Source organism: Pantherophis guttatus, chromosome 2, assembly GCF_059756535.1.
Source record: "Pantherophis guttatus breed Tessera chromosome 2, ASM5975653v1, whole genome shotgun sequence".
Taxonomy (NCBI): domain Eukaryota; kingdom Metazoa; phylum Chordata; class Lepidosauria; order Squamata; family Colubridae; genus Pantherophis; species Pantherophis guttatus.
Genome location: NC_142064.1, coordinates 200,448,161 through 200,467,040, shown reverse-complemented (window position 1 = coordinate 200,467,040; position 18,880 = coordinate 200,448,161). Strand labels below are relative to the sequence as shown.

The following is an 18,880-nucleotide window of genomic DNA, read 5'->3' as shown; positions in this document are numbered from 1 at the left end:
CAATTTAGGGAGCAGGAATTGAGGAAGTATTGTTCTAAATAGTAATATTGCCATAATGTGATGACATATATTTTCCAAGTTAAAGTAATTTTTAATCCTCTTCCAACTGCTCTATATATATTATGTGTATATATGTATACTATGTGAACATAATACTGTATTTACCTCTTCGTATTATATTCAATTTGATTGATTTTTTAAATTCTGCTTTTATTACTTTATAACTTAAGATGGCAAACATACTTGATACTTCTTCCTCCAATTTTCCCCACAACGACCCTGCAAAGTGGACTGAGCCGACAGAATAACTAGCCCAAAGTCACCCAGTTGGCTTTCATGCTTAAAATGGGTGGAACTAGTCAAATAAAGTAGGCAAGGAATTTAAGGAATTTAAACTGATTTATTACTACACTATTTAAAAGATCGCAAAACTGTTCCATTAAAGAAGCTGTTATATTATATCAACATTTGCATAAAATGTTAGCTTTGTGACTAATTCTGAAACCTGAAAAAATGTTTAGCACTCAGTTATTTAAGACAGTTGAGTTGTGATTACTGCCACTTATTTATTGATTTTATTTTTAAAATTTTTATATTTGATTTTACCCTTTACAAATATATTTTGTAAAATATGTGTTTATTTTTCAAGTTTTGTTATTAATATTGTGTACTAGATGTTTTAATTTACTGGATGATTTTATAAATTGCCAAGAATCATTTGACTATAGTAAGTATTCAGGTAGCAAATTTAGTAAAATAAGTAAATACGTAAACAAGTTCATTTTTAAAAAATGCAATTACCTGCACATTGTTCCATGCAGCTTCTCCTCTACCTTTCACACAGGTTTCAACTCTGAGTGGTGAACCTAGGGCCCCATGCTTTGTATCTACACAAAGACTGGTCCCTACATTATGGATCTGAGAAACAAAATCAGAGATGAGGGCAGCAGCTTAATAAGCAGCAGCTTCACTGGATGAATTTTGTGATGCAATTCGTTTAAAAATGCATCCAAAAATATGTATGCCAAGAAAACTGCAATACATTCAGGTTTTATACAACCTTAAAAATAACAAGAAACAGGATAGAATAAATTTACGACTGAACTGAATGACTGACTACATTTATTAAACTGACATGAATCAGAAATATCACAGAATCATTTATTTTTGAGCCATGATGGTGCAGTGGTTAGAATGCAGTATTGCAGGCTGACTCTGCTTTCTGCCAGGAGTTCGATCCTGATTGGCTCAAGGTTGACTCAGCCTTCCATCCTTCAGGTAAAATGAGGACCCAGATTATCGGGGGCAATATGCTGACTCTGTAAACCACTTAAGAGTGTGTGCTGTAAAGAACTACGAAGTGGTATATAAATTGTGCTGTTGAGATTGCTTTATTTCAAAACAGCTCTTGGGGATGACATATAAGTTTTGATAGCTCTCCTTAAGATTACAATTGAGGTTACCTTCTGTCAATTCACTCCTTCTAACTAAACCTTCAAAATCTTTCTTCGGTTCCTCCCCCCTGTATAATTTAAAGAGAGAGAGAAGAGGAACCCTGTATTACCATTCAGTGGGTGTTCTAATTTCCAATCATCATAGAAACTAATATTGCAACTTCCGGTTGACAGATATACATGTACTGTTCAATTCCTATAGGTAATTCTGTAACACTGAAATTAAAAACACATGCATTAAAACATGTTGACCAGCCTTGGGAATGTAATCAGAGGGACCAGAAATTCTGTGGTTATTACAGTACCTGCAATTGTATGCTAAAGTGTAGATAAATGGGCTGAATGACTTGAATAAACTAACCTCTCCCCAGGCAGCTGCTGGAGGTTCCACAGGTGGGTAGAACTTTCCCAAGTCCCAAGCAACTTCATTCATAAACCACTTGAAATTTTTGCAGTTGAGTTTATTGCGAAGTTCTTTCTGAGCAGTCACATCCCCTGCAGACAGATGTCGATATTCGGGTCTCCTTTGATAAATGTATTCTGCATATTCGTCCATCCATACTTCAGCCACCCGTTTCAAGTTCTACAAGATTCCAATATTTTTAAATGAAAATAAAAAATTATCTTGATAAATAGGAAGGAAAGGAAAATTAAGAAATGGCTAATGGTAACGGACAGAATCAGAACAACTAGTGATAAGCAACTCTTCTCAACTTAATATTTCTTTACTATTGGCACATACAGGAGAGTGACTATGTTAAAAGGTTAAATAATGTATTTTAGATAGACACTGATCTTACCACAGTACTTGGCTGATGTATACATTGCCATCTTGACTCAAAGGCAACTTTTTGTACAATTCAAGATACACTATTTCATAATGAAATTATAAAAATGAGTAAATCCACTAAAATTGATTAAAATTTAATACTTAACTCTTCAACAGATAAAATATTTTAAAGCTAGGTTGTAATATAGGGAGTCAAATAAGAGAATGTATAATATTTTAAGTTATTAAAGGAATTTTCCCATTACTTCTTTTCCCACAAGAGGGAGCCTCTAACCACATTTTAAGATATATTAATTTTGAACAGGAAGTAAAATATTTTTTAAAATTAATATTTACAAACTGAAAAGGAAATCTTGAATTTATAGTTAGGTAGTAACTAAATTTCTTATTGGAGCATATTTTCAAATATTCTAAAAACTGGTAAGTTCTTCATTTTAGTTGTGGATTTAAACACTTAATAATGATAGGAATTTTGCATGCGTTTAACAGTAGCTTCAAACCTCTTACTAATGCATTTTCCTTAACCTACCTATCTTCTGCTTACAGGGACATGGATTTTTAAAATAAAAGGCACAAGAACAGGTTTCCTGTGTTAACAATAACAGTTTTTACCACAGTTCAAGTGGGTGATTTTTTTTAAAAAAATGCTCCATTGTGAAGATGTAACAGCACAGCAAGAATAGAATAGAATAGAATATTGGCCAAATGTGATTGGACACACAAGGAATTTGTCTTGGTGCATATGCTCTCAGTGTACATAAAAGAAAAGATACATTCATCAAGAATCATAAGGCACAGCACTTAATGATAGTCATAGGGTACAAATAAGCTTCTTACTCTAGCTAAGCTGACTCCTGTTGGAACCTTATAAGGGACGTATTTTCTATAAATGTGACCAACTCGAGAACAAGGTATATCTTCCATGCGACCTCCACACATCCAGACCTGTGAAATAGGAGAAAGAATATGTACAATTCAATTTTTTTACTATGATGGGAATCAAAGCTTTTGAAAGCAGAGATAATATTTTTATTCCAGCAAAATACATTTAGACCTTATATATTGTTCTGTACCCTTTCAGAGTAGTATGTACTGCATCTATAATTATTTAAGCCAACAGTGTATTATAAAGATATCAGGCATACTCCTGATACACATACTCCTAAACTAATTGGAAAATAAGGTTTCTAATGTGCAATTTGCCTTACGTCTAAAAATGAATAGCTAAACTAGTACAAGAACTTTTAAACAAGCTTGCAGATTGCTGCTTGACTGCATGTTTCTTCATTCTGCTATCACCAGTTGTTGTTTCCCATTGAAAATCTTATCCTAAATAGTCTTATATATGTTCGTTTTATTTAATATTAAGGTGAACTTTTCTTTTTGAAAATCTGACATTTTATAAGTTTTGAGAATTCAATGTAGTTAAAAAAACCCGCTTAAGATGATTCTTATAGGATCAGATTGGAATGAAAATTATTTTATTTCTAGTTCTATTAATGTCCCACTTGGTGTTCCAAATTCATATTCAAAGCATGTAATTTAAACAAAGAAACTACCATAACAGGAAAACCCCAAGATTTGGGAACATAAATTTCAGAAATAAATCCTACATAAATCCACAATTTAGTTGTGGACAATAGTATCGGAGCTGGTTAGGGAATCTGGTGTATAAAAGTAGAACTTATGCCCATAAGCATATATCCATTCTTGAAAAATAAAGATGGCCTTTGGCTGTGGTCAAGCGTGTTAACTGATAACCTCCCACAAAAAAAGTAGTAGTAGAATAATAAATTGCAGCTTGGGGTTTATATATTATTTACTAAGTTTATATGCCTCTCCAATTTTAACTATGATCAGTTTATGGAGCTACAAATAGTAAAAGGATCAAAGCAATCCACAACACCACCAGTAATACCTGACAATGAGGAACAGCTCTAATATATATATAAGTATTCTTCCTCAGTCCCAAAAGCACATTGAAACAGATCTTATTTGCCTACAGAAAGCCAGAAGAGTTGGGGCTACTCTAGTGTTTAGGGGAATGTTCTTCACAGAAAGAATGCAAGCCCAGAGATGGCGGCTCTTAGGAATCTTCCAGATGGCATTCCCTAGAGGTCAAAATCAGACAGTCTTTCAGGAGGTAATAGTATGTGGAAAAGAGCTTGGGAGACAAGGGGAAGATCCTCAGCCAAGTAAAATTCAGATTAAATGGCAATTTAGCTTGCAGAACAAGCCCACACTTAAACACCTGTCTGCCATTAATTTATAAGCTAGGTGAATTATAAATTCATGCTAAAATATTACAAATCTCTTTACTTCACTCTTAACTAGCTAGATGGTTTCTACTGTTGACGTAGTATATATAAATACAATTTCAAAAGCAGGCTTCCTATTCATTTTTATTGCTGCTTTGTCTGATGACAAATTTCATTACAAGAAAATGAGCAGCTCCTTAAAAAACAACAACAACTGGAAATGAGTATCATGTTACATTACTGTAGAAGGAAAAAAAAGCAAAAGGCTGAATTAAACATTACTGAAGAAGAAAAAGATCAAGTATCAGACAAACAATAGTTCTTGAAATAAGTCTCCTTTGTACCTTTCCACGAAGCAGCATGCTATTCACTGAAGCATTCAAAATTAATATTCTATTTCACAAAATTGTTTGTGCCTCATAATCGGAAAGCTATCCTCAGACAATATATTAGTCATTTTTTGACATTTCCTTTTTACACAAAAGTAAACATTACAAGGTGGTATTGGATTTTATTGCAAAGCCGACAATACAAGAAATAAATACAATAATAGCAACTCCTCTCTGAAAGCTTAGGAAATATAAATAAACAGGGTTGTTGTTGTTAGTTGTAAAGTCGTATCCAACCCATTGCGACCCCATGATCAATTTTCCTCCAGGCCTTCCTGTCCTCTACCATCCCCCAGAGACCATTTAAGCTCATGCCGACTGCTTCAGTGACTCTATCCAGCCACCTCATTCTCTACTGTCACCTTCTTCTTTTGCCCTCAATCGTTTCCAGCATTAGGCTCTTCTCCAGTGAGTCCTTCTTTCTCATTAAGTGGCCAAAGTGTTTGAGTTTCATCTTCAGGATCTGGCCTTCTAAAGAACAATCAGGATTGATCTCTTCTAGGACTGACTGGTTTGATCGCCTTGCAGTCCAAGGGACTCACAGGAGTCTTTGCCAGGGCCATAGTTCAAAGGCCTCAGTTCTTTGATGCTCAACCTTCCTTATGGTCCAACTTTCACAACCATACATTGCAACTGGGAAAACCATAGCCTTTACTATACGCACTTTTGTTGGCAAGGTGATGTCTCTATTTTTTAGTATGCTATCTAACTTTGCCATAACTTTCCTCCCCAGGAGCAAGCTTCTTTTAATTTCCTGGCTGTAGTCCCCATGTGCAGTGATCTTGGAGCCCAGGAAAATAAAATCTGTCACTACCTCAATTGCTTCCCAATCTATTTGCCAGGAATTGAGAGGGCCGGGAGCAATGATCTTAGTTTTCTTAATGTTGAGTTTCAAGCCAACTTTTGCACTCTCCTCCTTCACCTGCATCAGAAGGCTCTTTAGTTCCTCTTCACTTTCTGCCATTAGAGTGGTACCATCTGCATATCTGAGGTTGTTGATATTTCTCCTGGCAATCTTAATTCCAACTTGTGATTCATCTAGCCCTGCCTTTCTCATGATGTACTCTGCATATAAGTTAAATAGGCAGGGTGACAGTATGCAGGCTTGCTGGACTCCTTTCCCAATTTTGAACCAATCAGTGGTTCTGTGTCCAGTTCAGTAATATTGTATCTCTAAAATCTATTTTTAGCAGTTTTACTGTAATCGTCGTACTAACTGGCAAAATGGCATGTAATGCTTTAATTTTGTTTTTAGTGCAACAGATTATAGTTGAATGCACAGTTTTCTAGTTAATTATTCTTAAGTAAAACTTTATTTTTGAGGTCATCATATAAGGGAGTAAGCTGATGTATACAAGAACAAGAATCAAAGATGGTAAGTTGGTATATCTTGATAAGAAATTATAAATCAGGATAAGATTGCAAGTTATAGTTGTACAATAACTATTGTTCTGTGTCAATGTTTCCCAACTTTAACAATTTTCAAAGAGGGAGAATTCTAAAAGCTGCCAGATTTGGGAAACAATGTTCTACTTTATTATGTGGTTTAGAATAAGTCACATAATATAATTTTCTTTTTTTTTTAGCCATTATTATTATTCAAACCAGTTTTTGGAAGGGTGAGACCATGAAACTGTCTTTACCCATTTAAAATCTGGGGATGGATCTTTGCTGTATGAAAACCAAGCAAAGTGAATAGCAAACAGAACTCAGAGAACCTATTTCTCTTGCTATATATAGCCCAGTATTCATGGTGAAGCAAAATAAGAAGCAAAAGAGAACATGATTCTGATCCATTTGTTTTTCTTATGTTAAAACTGACAGGTTTTTTTTCCCTAACAGGTGTATGCATTAAATAATACGAATTCTAGCTCAACTCAGTCTAATTTTCCTATTTTTCAAAAGATAATGATTCTAAGATTATTACATTTGTTCAATAGATCGCAGGACATAGAGGAAGACAATGAGCATGTCTTCCTTCCTTATTTTCCAGAAGTCTCTCAAAACCTTGCTTTGCCATTAGTGTGAGGGACTCAGGGGACCGGTGAATTCTTGAGGTGACTCCATTGCTGATCAAATTCTGTATGTTTAATGTGACTGTGTGACACAAAGAAATATTTTATATTTCTTTAGCTGTACAACATGCAGAATGGGCACTCCTATAAATTTGATAAACAAACAAACATATGTTAATACTGATTTCTCCTTGAGTATTAATGTATGGTTAAGGAAGAAATCAAATTAATAGAAAACTTTCCAAGATATAATATTTGAAATGTATATAGAGCAATCTTAAATGTTTTTTGTACAGAAATGCTGTAGCATTATTATTCAACCACCAAGCTGAGCAGGATCACTTGGAATAGGTATCCTACTAAAATAGCACCCGGAGGCTCCAGCTGGTCCAGAATGCGGCCGCGCGGGTAGTTATGGGAGCAGCATGGCGCTCCCATGTGGCTCCCCTCCTGCGCGAGCTGCACTGGCTCCCTGTGGTCTTCCGGGTGCGCTTCAAGGTCTTAGTTACCACCTTTAGAGCGCTCCATGGCTTAGGACCGGGGTACTTACGAGACCGCCTTCTGCCACCAATAGCCTCTCACCGCCCAGTACGCTCCCATAGAGAGGGGCTTCTCAGGGTGCCGTCAGCCAAACAATGTCGACTGGCGGCCCCCAGGGGGAGAGCCTTTTCTGTGGGGGCACCCACCATCTGGAACGAGCTCCCCCCAGAGATACAGAAGATTCCGGATCTGCGCACTTTCCGCCGTGCCCTCAAAACATTCCTGTTTCAGCAGGCCGGCCTGGCCTAACTTTCCCTTTATATTGCTTTTTGATTTTATTTTAAACTGGGATGTCTTGAATTATCTAGGACCAGAATGTTTAGTATATTTTAATTGGTTTTTTATTATTAACATTTGTATTACATGTATTTTTATCGTTCGCTGTTCACCGCCCTGAGTCCCTTAGGAATAGGGCGGTATATAAATTTAATAAATAAATAAATAAATAAATAAAATGCTGATAGTTGGTGGGTATCATCAACTTCTCACATAACTAAGATTTTCTCCATTTACATTCGAAATTACTGAAACGATTAAATGTAGGCTTATTCCAGAATTATTTCCTCCAAAAATACTTATAATTTTTATCTTAAAATCATTTCACATATAAAAATATTAAAAGGGGGGATTGTCAACTTTCATATTTTTATTTTATTTAAACATTTTTATTTCTGCAAAGTAATGCTTTGCTGAGCTGTTACAATGTTTGCTTCAAGTATAAACTGCCTAAAATAGAAATTTGAAGCAACTTTATAGAAGGCGGCTATACTTGGTTTTATTAACAACTTTTTTTTTAATGAAGTATAAGAAAATCAGATCTAGAGGCAAAAAATACAACTGACTGTAACAAAAAATACTTTTAAGGATGTGTTTACACAACACACTTGCACAGTTCAGCAACTATTTAAGATGTAAGTGTAATTATTACTACGTACATATTTGCTTAGTTTATGGTTCACTGTATTGTATAAGTCTAGAAAATGTGTATTTTCTAGACTAAACACAATTTTCTAGAAAATTTATGTTTTATGAATCCAATCTAAAAGTCAAAAGTCATTAAGAAACAATGTGTCATCATCAGGGACTGTATGGGCATGTTGATAACTATAACAGTAGGAGAAAGTGATCCATAAAGAGATTGAGGACTGGCTAAAGATAAACATTAAATTGTAATTTTAAAAAAACCCTAAAATTGTTTAATACAAAGATGAAAGAATAAAATAAGAATGATGAATTGGAGCATCCTCCTTAGGCCTGGGTATTTATGGAACTGCCTATCACCAACATCATCTATTACAAATATATATTCTTGATTTTTGACTGGGGTGCATCAAAGGTAATACAAGAAATAATCATGACAAGTCTTTTTTTGAATCAGACTTTCAAGCACCTATTTGTCTTCATGCCTGTAGAAAGTTTAATCTTCACCCCAATGATTGAGGGAATACCAGCAAACAATGGAAATAATGTTGGAAAAACCAAGATAATAATCACAGTGATTGTCAGCTGGAAGTTTTGTAAATTTCTAAGAAAAAATGAGTTGATGGCAATGAGGTTTTTTTCTTCTGAAACTGATGATATACACTTGTGAAGCAACAGCAGTGACCAAATTCTAAGATGGTTTTTGTTCCTCATCACAGATTCCTTAGGGTGGTAGGAATCTGACTTGGAAGACAGATGGTCAGTTTAAGATCTCAACATTACTTTAAAAAGAGGACACATGTATGTGAACCAAATGGTTAAATATTTTCCTTGCAAGCTTTGGATTGTTATTGCGTCTTAAAATGAATTTTGCCACCTATCCATCAACATTTACATCTACCATGTGAATTTAAAATAATTTTTAAAAGCAATATTAACTTGATAATCCATTAGCACTCTCTATTTAGTGTTTGCCAGTGGTATTTTATGATAGAAAATTCCTTTATTATCCCCCCCTCCCCCCAGTAGTTTCCAGAGATCTTGAACAGAGGGAGCTACAGTAGGGGTTCAGAGAAAGGCAATTGTGGAAATTAGAAGGCATCTTTATAAAAAGATTGGGAGTTCTGCACATGTATCCCATCCCCTCCTTGAAAAGATAAGGGTGAACCTTTCAGCCCCCTTTTCTATTATGGGTGCTTGGTGGTATTAAGGGGCAAAATTCTCTATAATTTTGCTTCTTAAAACCTGACTGAGGCTCACATTTTTGGCCAAACTTTTAGTTAATTTAAAAGATTTGTATGATCTCCCATCTTAAACAGAACTATGGGTAGCTCACAATAATAGAGCTTATGGGGATGACCTACCAATGAAGAGGATCCTGACCTACCTACAGTAGTTGAGTCTTTGGATGAAGCAATAAGTTGAGAGAAACAATACTGGAAAGTCCATATATCAAGTAATTACTGTATATTAATGCTGTTGGGTAGCTCATTGGGTACCTGAAGTAGTTGATTATTTCGAGGTTCTTTGAGGACCTGGAAGAATTAAAGTTTAAAATGAATGTGGTTTCAGACATTCAGAAAGTGGAACTGGATCAAGCCACTAGTAGTCTATGTAAGATTTGTGATTTTCTTGAAGATGAAGGTGAACTATAAGAACTGTTATTCACTTGATAAAAACTGGTTCAGCAGAAAGGGTCGAAGTTAGTACCTGGTACTAGTAGAAAGAGCTGTCGGAGACTAAAAGTCCTAGACCCAACTAGACCTATTATAAAAACACAGTAGATGCTGAAGAATGTAACTGTGAATTTTTAGAGAGAAATGGAAATTTGGCGTTAAATACAATTAATGTTTTTGTTCTGCTGCTCCCATTCAAGTATAGCATTGTAATATGCAACTAAGCAAATACACATTCATATATAAACTTACTTCTGCTTGTTACAATCAAGTTATACATTTTAATTTTTAAATTCTTTTTCTTGTTTCTTTGTATCCTTATCCATTTGAACAATAACATGCTATTCATTTCCTGAAGGAGAAAGATTTGAATTAATTAGATTTTTATCTATTTTTTATTACTTTATAAGGAAGTCAAAGTGGCAAACATACTTAATATTCCTTCCTCCTATTTCTCCCACAACAACAACAACCATAAAAGGTGGGTTGAGATGAGAGAAAGTGACTGGTCCAAAGAGCCAGCTCCCATGACTGGAACCTACAGTCTCCTGGTTTCTAGGCCAGCACTTGAACCACTACATGAAACTGGCTGTTTTAGAATATTAATAGTGAATACTGTGTTTTAAAATAAAAGAGAGTTTTTCTTCTCCAGTATATATATATATATAAGGAAATAAGATGATTCCTAAAGGCATGGGTTAGGTATCCACATCTGACTAGAGCATTGTCACAGTCAGATTCTTCCTGCTGGCTATGTAGGTCCCCTAACATCATTCATACATGCTTCAATGATGATACTATTTCAACAGGAATGAATGATATTTAAATACATAAACTCTGCATTGGGGGTCTTCTGCCATTCTAAGTGCAATACAAATATTATCAATCTGAACTGAATGAAAAAGCACAAAAAATCTTAACACTTATTTAAAAGTAAAAAAAGATTAAACCTGTATAAATAAAAAAACAGAGAAGTGGATTTAAGTGCAGATACATATTTGAATAAGACAGCAACAAATACTATGTTAAAAGGCGGAAAAAAAGGAATGGAAGAAAGAAAATGAGCTGCCTGGACAAAGTAGATAGGATTTAATTTCTAACTTTCTCTTCTTTATACTGATTTATAAACATTAAGACTCCCCTTAAAAACTATACTGTAAGTGTAAATCTACTTTTTACTTTCAGTAAAATCAGGGGCTCAGAATAACCACTCTTCAATAGCGTAGCTTTTTTATGGTGTCTTATTCAGATATTATCACTTTGCAACTAAATTCATAGTCATACACCACTCAATATCAAGGATGCAGCTATAGAAGTGGTCAACAGTATTATGTATCTGGGGGTGCAGATAACTAATGATCTGATCTCTCCACACATCATCCTTAGTGAAGCGTGCAAACCAGCATCTGCATTTCCTATGTCAGATGAGGAGAGCACATCTTTTGCCTTCTGTCCTGGCCACTTTTTACAGATGCACGATTGAGAGCGTTTTAACAAATAGCAGCAATATTTGGTTTGGTAGTAGCAGTACCTCAGATAGAAAGTCCATACAGAGAGTGATAAGGACAGCTGAGAAGATTTTAGGAAGCTTGCTTCCTGTTATTCAGGATACTGTTTATAAGCGCTATGTGCCTAGAGTTCAAAGCATTGTTAGAGCCCTCACACACAGTGGTGGGTTGCTACCAGTTCGGTCTGGATCTTGCGAACTGGTAGTAAGTAGCGGGAGGTCATCACTGACACTCTGCGCATGCGCAGAAACTTCTGTGCATGTGCACACTCTGCACATGCCCAGAAACTTCTGTGCATGTGCAGAAGCCCTGTGCGTGCGCGTGCTCCCATTTCGAACCGGTAGCAAAGATAAGTGGAATCCATCTCTGCCCACACCCCCACTTTATGGTCTGTTTCTGTTGTTCCCCTTTGGAAGGAGGTTTCGAAGTATTTCTAGCAGGACTTCCAGATTCTGTAATAGCTTTGTTCCCTACGCCATCCGTCTAGTAAACTCGCAAGATTCATTTTTCTTACTATATACATGTATACATACACTAGACTTGTTGTTTCTCTGTGTCATATAATATATGTAGGTATGTAGGTATATATGCTTATTTATTTATTTATTTATTTATTTATTTATTTATTTATTTATTTATTTATTTGACATTTTTAGGTAGTGTATATTGGAGGTGGTGACCCTTTGAGAGCTGTATGCAACAAAATTTAATTTTAATGTGTGCTGATTAGCGTAAAGTGACAATAAAGTTATTCTAAGTCTAAATTCACTTGATTCTTTCTTTCTTTCTTTCTTTCTTTCTTTTTCTTTCTTTCATCTATCAATGTATCATTAATTATTTTTGATCTTGACTAAATCAAGTTTGAAGAGGATAATGAACATAAACTTACTAATAAACATAATTTACCCTAAGGAGAATGTTAACTAGGACAAATAACTGAATAATTTGGTTTAACACACATTGCAAATTTGGTCTTTAAAATACAGAAAACATTATTTTGGAAGTTATCCAAACTTAATTTATTCTGTTCTTCAGAGGCCGATTTTTTTGTGTCATTTTATATGTCAATGAATCCTTAAAACAAGATGATGGAGTTTCATAGTTTAAAATAGGGTTTTTGGACATTCTTCTGTTATAATTTCATCAAAATAGTGACTTCTATCAACCACAGTTGAATGCATTAATTGATCTTAATTTCTGAAAGTATACCCTTTCAGTTAAGTGTCATTTTCTATTGCACAAAGGAAGAGAAATAGAAAGGACCTTAACTGAGATTAATTAGAGTGAATATAACCCACCATAAATTATCATTTCTGGCATGAAACAAAACTCTTTGAAATATTGTGTATAACTAGTCAAATGAATAAAGTAGCTTTATTTCCTGAATATCAAGCAGTGAATACCTACTCTAGCATTTCAGAAACAAAGAACTTTCCTAGAAACTGTCATCACTCTTGGAAACCACTGTTTTAGAAAAGGTCCAACTAGAAATGATGAATGTTGTTTGTACCTCTCCCACAGAGAGTTACACTGTTATACCGTTTCATTATACACAATAGTAAAATGGATAAATGGAACCAAAGGGGAAATAAGAAACCCCCAGAATGTCTTTATTACTGTTTTTGGAGATAAACAATGGGAAGAACATTTCATTTATTACATATTAATTGCCAAATGAATGTAGTTTGATAGAATCCTAACAACACTAAGCAGTTTATATTCAGAAAAACTATTCAGACAAAACAGAAGACAAGAAATTATAATTATCAAGGGAGCTACATCTTGTGGTTAGTAAGACTGAATTATCTACAGTGCAATGTTTTTGCTAGTCTCCCACTGGATTCATGCTGAAACTGTCTCTTCAAATGGATAAAGGACTTATTAAAGTAGACATACTAATAATTTTCTGAGGTAATCTCAAACATAGAGAAAAATAAAGTTATATTTGTAAAATATTTATATTCTTAATTAAATAATGATGTTTGTCAAACCAATAGTTAACTTTTAGTAACTAATCAAGTAGGCCAATAGTAATTTCGATTACTATAAACAAGTAAATTTACAAATCATACAAACCAATTCATCTATTAAAATATTTATCTGGTATTTAATTGGTTACTGTCCAAAGCTTTTTATCTTTACTGTAAAACAGTGATAAGAATTTAACCATTTGCTTTAGCTTTGCCTTCCTTTACAAATATATTCTTATTAGTTGGTGGATCAGTGATACATGAAAAAACTCTTTAAAGTGAAGTAATAGCATGAATATTATTTCATTTCCTTGATGACTCAAACACTTACTGCTTTAAAACCATGATTAATAGTAAAAGTACACCAGTATGATCTCTTACAGTATATTTAGATAACATGCTCACTAAGAAAAAAAGTTAAATAGCAAATGTGCTACAGTTAGTCCCTGCACATATCCATTGGCTTTTCCATGGATGGACAAAATACTGTATTTTATGCCACCTGGCTCTGTCACACTATTTTGTACTGCCATAAAATACCCAGAGTATATTCAAGGTTTGTAATAGATTAGTTTATGTTAGATAATGTGTAATAATTGCATTGCCCGAAATTTAGAAAATACAGTTAACTATAAACCAGTCACAGATGAATAATTTATCTCTCTGTGAGAAGAGCCGAGGGAACATGTGGAAGACGAGTGGCGTGGCGTGGCGTGGCATAGCGTGGAACGGAACAGAACACTTTATTGGCCAAGTGTGATTAGACACACAAGGAATTTCTCTCAAATAAGCTCTCAGTGTACATGCAATAACATTATTACAAAGTAATAATAATCATAATAACAAAGGATAACAATCATAATAATGATACCAATAGAGAAGGTAGTGGAACAGATGAGAAGTAATATATATATAAAATATATAATAAAAGTAATATAGCAATACTACATGGAAATATACTTAGACATAAGACAGAACTATGGAAATTAAGTGTTCAGCAGAGTGATGGCACAAGGAAGAGAACTGTCTTTGTGTCTAGTTATTTTGGCATGTAATGCCCTATAGCAGTGTCTCAAGGGGAGGAATTGAAATAGTTTATGTCCAGGATGTGAGGGATCTGTAGATATTTTCTCAACCTTCTTTCTCACCCATGCAGTATACAGGCCCTCAATGGACGGGAGGCTGGTTGAAATAGGTTTTTTTGCAGACCTAACTACTCTATTGAATATCTGTACCTATCTTATTTGATTGCTGTACCAAACCAGACAATTATAGAAGAATGAATCACAGACTTAGTATTTAAGATATTTACCATTATCCATGTTTTGTTAAGCATATTACCCAAATGAAATGCACCCAGTACACTGTATCCATTAAGACATAAATAATACTTTAGCTTGGAAACAAGGATAAAGTATTTGTTAAGACTTTTTTTTCTAGTAGGGATTGAGTACTCAAAATTCTACTCTTACCTATCAAACCAGAGCTCAGTTGGCATTTAAAATAGTGAAAATCCCAGTACACTTAACTAATTTAGTCTGATATTTATGTAAAACATTTAGTTTCAGGAAAATTGACCTCTCATATACTAACAATCAGATACCATAAATTAAGGGTCATTAGGCAATTCAACAGAAGCATTAAATTCTTAACAAGATTTTTAATTATTTTAACAAGTATTTTTAAATTGCTTAAATTCTACAAACACAAGATTTTTTTTACAAAGTCATACTCTATTAAAAATATTATACAATATCTTTTCAATAACTCACCTTAAATGATATTTCATACTGCTCTCCTCCCCATATTTCTAGGCCTGCATCATATCCTCCAAGTTCCCAGAACCATCTTCTATCAACTGCAAACAATCCTCCAGCCATAACTGGAGACCTTAAGAGAAAAATTAAATTCCATATTATAAATATTTAAGTAAAGTCTGCCCAAATTACATGTACAACTCTAACTTTGCATTTTACTTCTATTTTTTTTAACTTCCCACTTTGGCTACATTGCACTTTGATTACAGTGTCATTTATACTATACAGCAACTACTGGAACACAAGAGGAACTTTGGGGGAAGTCAAAGAAACTATAGGAGTCTGATATTGTTAACAACCTGATGACAAAGGGATGCTAACAAACAGGCTGGATCATTCTTGCAAGCCTGTTCAGTAACTGTTTGACATCACCTACTAGAGTCTATGGCATCATTTTCTTCCCAAGGTAGAATGGTAAAGACTGCCTATATGAGGACGGAAGTTTGTTCCTGCTAACTTGGTACTTGTGGAATGGAGCCTTTAAGATACAGAGCTGAGGCCAGAAGATTTAGAAGGAAAGGGAGAGGGACATCTCATCTGAAAACAAATGTGTTAAAACATCTAAAACAAAACAAATTAAAATGAAGGAAAGAAAAAATGTAGAACAGTTTGTTGTGACCCCGGCCTCAGAGGCTGATTTATCTTCGCATGCTGATTTGGAGGATGATATGGAGGAGGAGGAAGCTGTCACGAGCTATGTGCCGGAGGGGCCGTCTTCACTGGTGAGTCAGCAAGAACTGACAGTTGCTGACGTGCCTATGGACCCCAGCCAAATTGAGGAGGAAACAGAGGCCGGTAACGACGAGGGGGAGCCCCTATTGGATGCAAGAGAGAGACGTAGGAGACGTCGTAGAGAACAGCTATTGCCACGTCCCAAGAGGTGTGGTCAGGAGACGTAGGGCCACACCCTACAAAGTATAAAAGGGGTGTGACTGGACTGGAAAGGCGTGGTGAACAATTTGTTGGCGTTTTGGATGCAGTGGAGTTACAACTGTTAATTTGGAGTTTTTGACAAGAATCTGCATTCCTGCATTAGCCTGCTGGCCGTCTGCCAAGACCTTTGGAACATTGCCCGGTAACTATTGGCCTGATATACGCTTTGGAAGAGAACTATTGATTAAAGGGCCAGCTTCAGTCTCTCTAGCCTGCGTTTGTTACTGCCAGGCTATTTGAGCCTCTGCAAGGCCACTCGTGGGAGGGGACAGAACATAGTTATTGGTATGACAGTTGAAAACAAACCTAGAAAAACTAGTCGCATGAAGTATGTGAAGAAAGGGGGAACATAAATCAAGAATTCTTTAAGCTGTAGAAGTTGTTGAACAAGTTCTATGCAGGTGCACACCTAGAAAAACTAATGTTCAGAATTTTTTCTATAAGAAAATAAAGATCCCTCAGGGTAAATCTATATTGTTCTTTTTTATCACCACTCTTTTTGCTTTTTTCTCTTTAACAGCTTCATGTAGAAAAAGGATAATGTTGCCAGAACCTTGAAATGATTTTCTTCAGACTTAATTCAAACCAGAGTGATATACATAACTTTGAGAGATCCCTCAGAAAACTGGTATTCACTGATGGAAGAAAAGGCAATTATATTTCAGAAAAGCTAAATATGCACTATAGCAGAAACAGCAGAAAACAGAATGGCAAGAGCATGTGTTCATAAAGCAGAGAAGAAAGCACTGAGTCTATTGAAGTCTCTTGCTATTCTCTGAATATAGAAAATTAAGGCCCCCTGAACTTTCAAAGAATGAAGGACATAATAAATGGAGAAGAGAAAATTACTGGAAAAATGAAAAAAATTAACAGCTAGATGCCGTTCAAAATTTTTTTTATTAAGTGTCTATGCACATAATATATGAAGTATGTTATATAAACATGTGTTATAATGTGCGTAAACCGTTGGTAGAGAGCCAGTTTATTGTAATGGTTAAAGCATCAGGCTAGGAATTGGGAGACCGTGACTTCTAGTCTTACTTAGGCACAAAGCTGGCTGGGTGACCTTGGGCTAGTCCCATCGTCTCAGCCTCAGGAAGGAGGCAATAGCAAACCAATTCTGAAAAACCTTGCTAAGGAAACTGCAGAGACTTGTCTAGACAGTATCCAAGAATTGATATGACTGAATAGAACTAAAAAAAAGCTGCTGGTCCTCTCTTAGCACACAGAATTTGCTGACACAGTAGTTGGAACTGCAACAAGGAATGCAATTTTCAATATAAATATTGGAAAATGAAGTAGATGGCAACGTAACTGGCGATTAAACAACTGTAGAGGTAAAACTGTAAGCATTAAAATATTTTATGTTTAACATTATTTTACTACATAAAATAAAACATAATTGTACTTTCAACAGTGTATCTACAGGCAGTCCTCACTTAAGGATGGTTCAAAGCAGTGGTGAAATCCAATTTTTTTTTACTACCGGTTCTGTGGGTGTGGCTTGGTGGATGTGGTGTGGCTTGGTGGGCGTGGCAGGGGAAGGACACTGCAAAATCCCCATTCCCTCCCCACTCCAGGGGAAGGATACTGCAAAATCCCCATTCCCTCCCCACTCTGGGGCTAGCCAGAAGTGGTATTTGCCGGTTCTCCGAACTGCTCAAAATTTCCGCTACCGGTTCTCCAGAACCTGTCAGAACCTGCTGGATTTCACCCCTCGTTCAAAGTTACTATGATCCACCCCCAGAAAAGTTACTCATAACCCGTCCTTGAAGTTATGACTACTGCAGCCACCACACAGTCACATGATCATATTTTGGGTACTTGGCCACTGGCTTGCATTTATAATCAGTTGCAACGTCCTGCAATCATGTGATTTGTGACTTTTTTGTCAGTTTCTGGGAAGAAACACCTATTTGGGAGAACATATTACTTAATAACCACATAATTTGCTTAACAACCACTGTGACTCACTTTATAACCATAATAAAAATGGTTCTAAAATCAAATCAGATCACATGATGATCTGCTTAACGACTGCAGGGATTTACTATATGACAAAACCTCCAAAGAGCTCTGTTGTTTCTGATAAGGGAGGACTATATACTGAGATCACTGTAAATACTGTGAATTGAGACCACTGTATTTTAATATTTTGGATAGTAGCTCTGTAATCCTGTACCCAGCAAGAAATATTAGACCTTTATTTTTCAAAATTTCCCTCTTACAAGCACATGAACTGTAGCTATAGAGATAGAACTCAGATCAAGAGAATTAGAAGAATTGTTGCTGTAAGTATCTGTACCTGAAAAACATGTAACATGTAACAATGCCACCTATCACAAATGTACATTCTTAATGGTATGTTCTTGATTGGAGTACATTCTTGACTACAGTAGAAGAAGGAAAAATGACAGTGACAGTATTTTTGACACTTTCAAACTTCTATTTGTTTTCATGCTTAGTAGAAAGTGTAATCTTCACCCCAATAATTGAGGAAATACCAACAGACAATGGAAATAATGTTTTTAGAGACAGAGACTACTTCTGCTACAAGACTTTTGTGCCAACTGTATAGAAACAAAAAGAAACCAATTTGAAAACAAATT

General features: G+C 35.3%; 1 protein-coding gene across 1 annotated transcript in view; it reads right to left on the bottom strand.

Moving 5' to 3' along the window:
* The window catches only part of GALNT10 (polypeptide N-acetylgalactosaminyltransferase 10), a 57,249-nt gene that overhangs the window by 6,162 nt on the left and 32,207 nt on the right, over positions 1–18,880 (bottom strand). Inside the window, exons 7-10 of the mRNA XM_034401858.3 lie at positions 15,294–15,411; positions 3,082–3,189; positions 1,816–2,037; positions 802–918 (exon numbers count right to left, since the gene is read on the bottom strand). Of these exons, the coding sequence (XP_034257749.2) occupies positions 802–918; positions 1,816–2,037; positions 3,082–3,189; positions 15,294–15,411 (565 nt within the window). The remainder of the gene's footprint in view (positions 1–801; positions 919–1,815; positions 2,038–3,081; positions 3,190–15,293; positions 15,412–18,880) is intronic.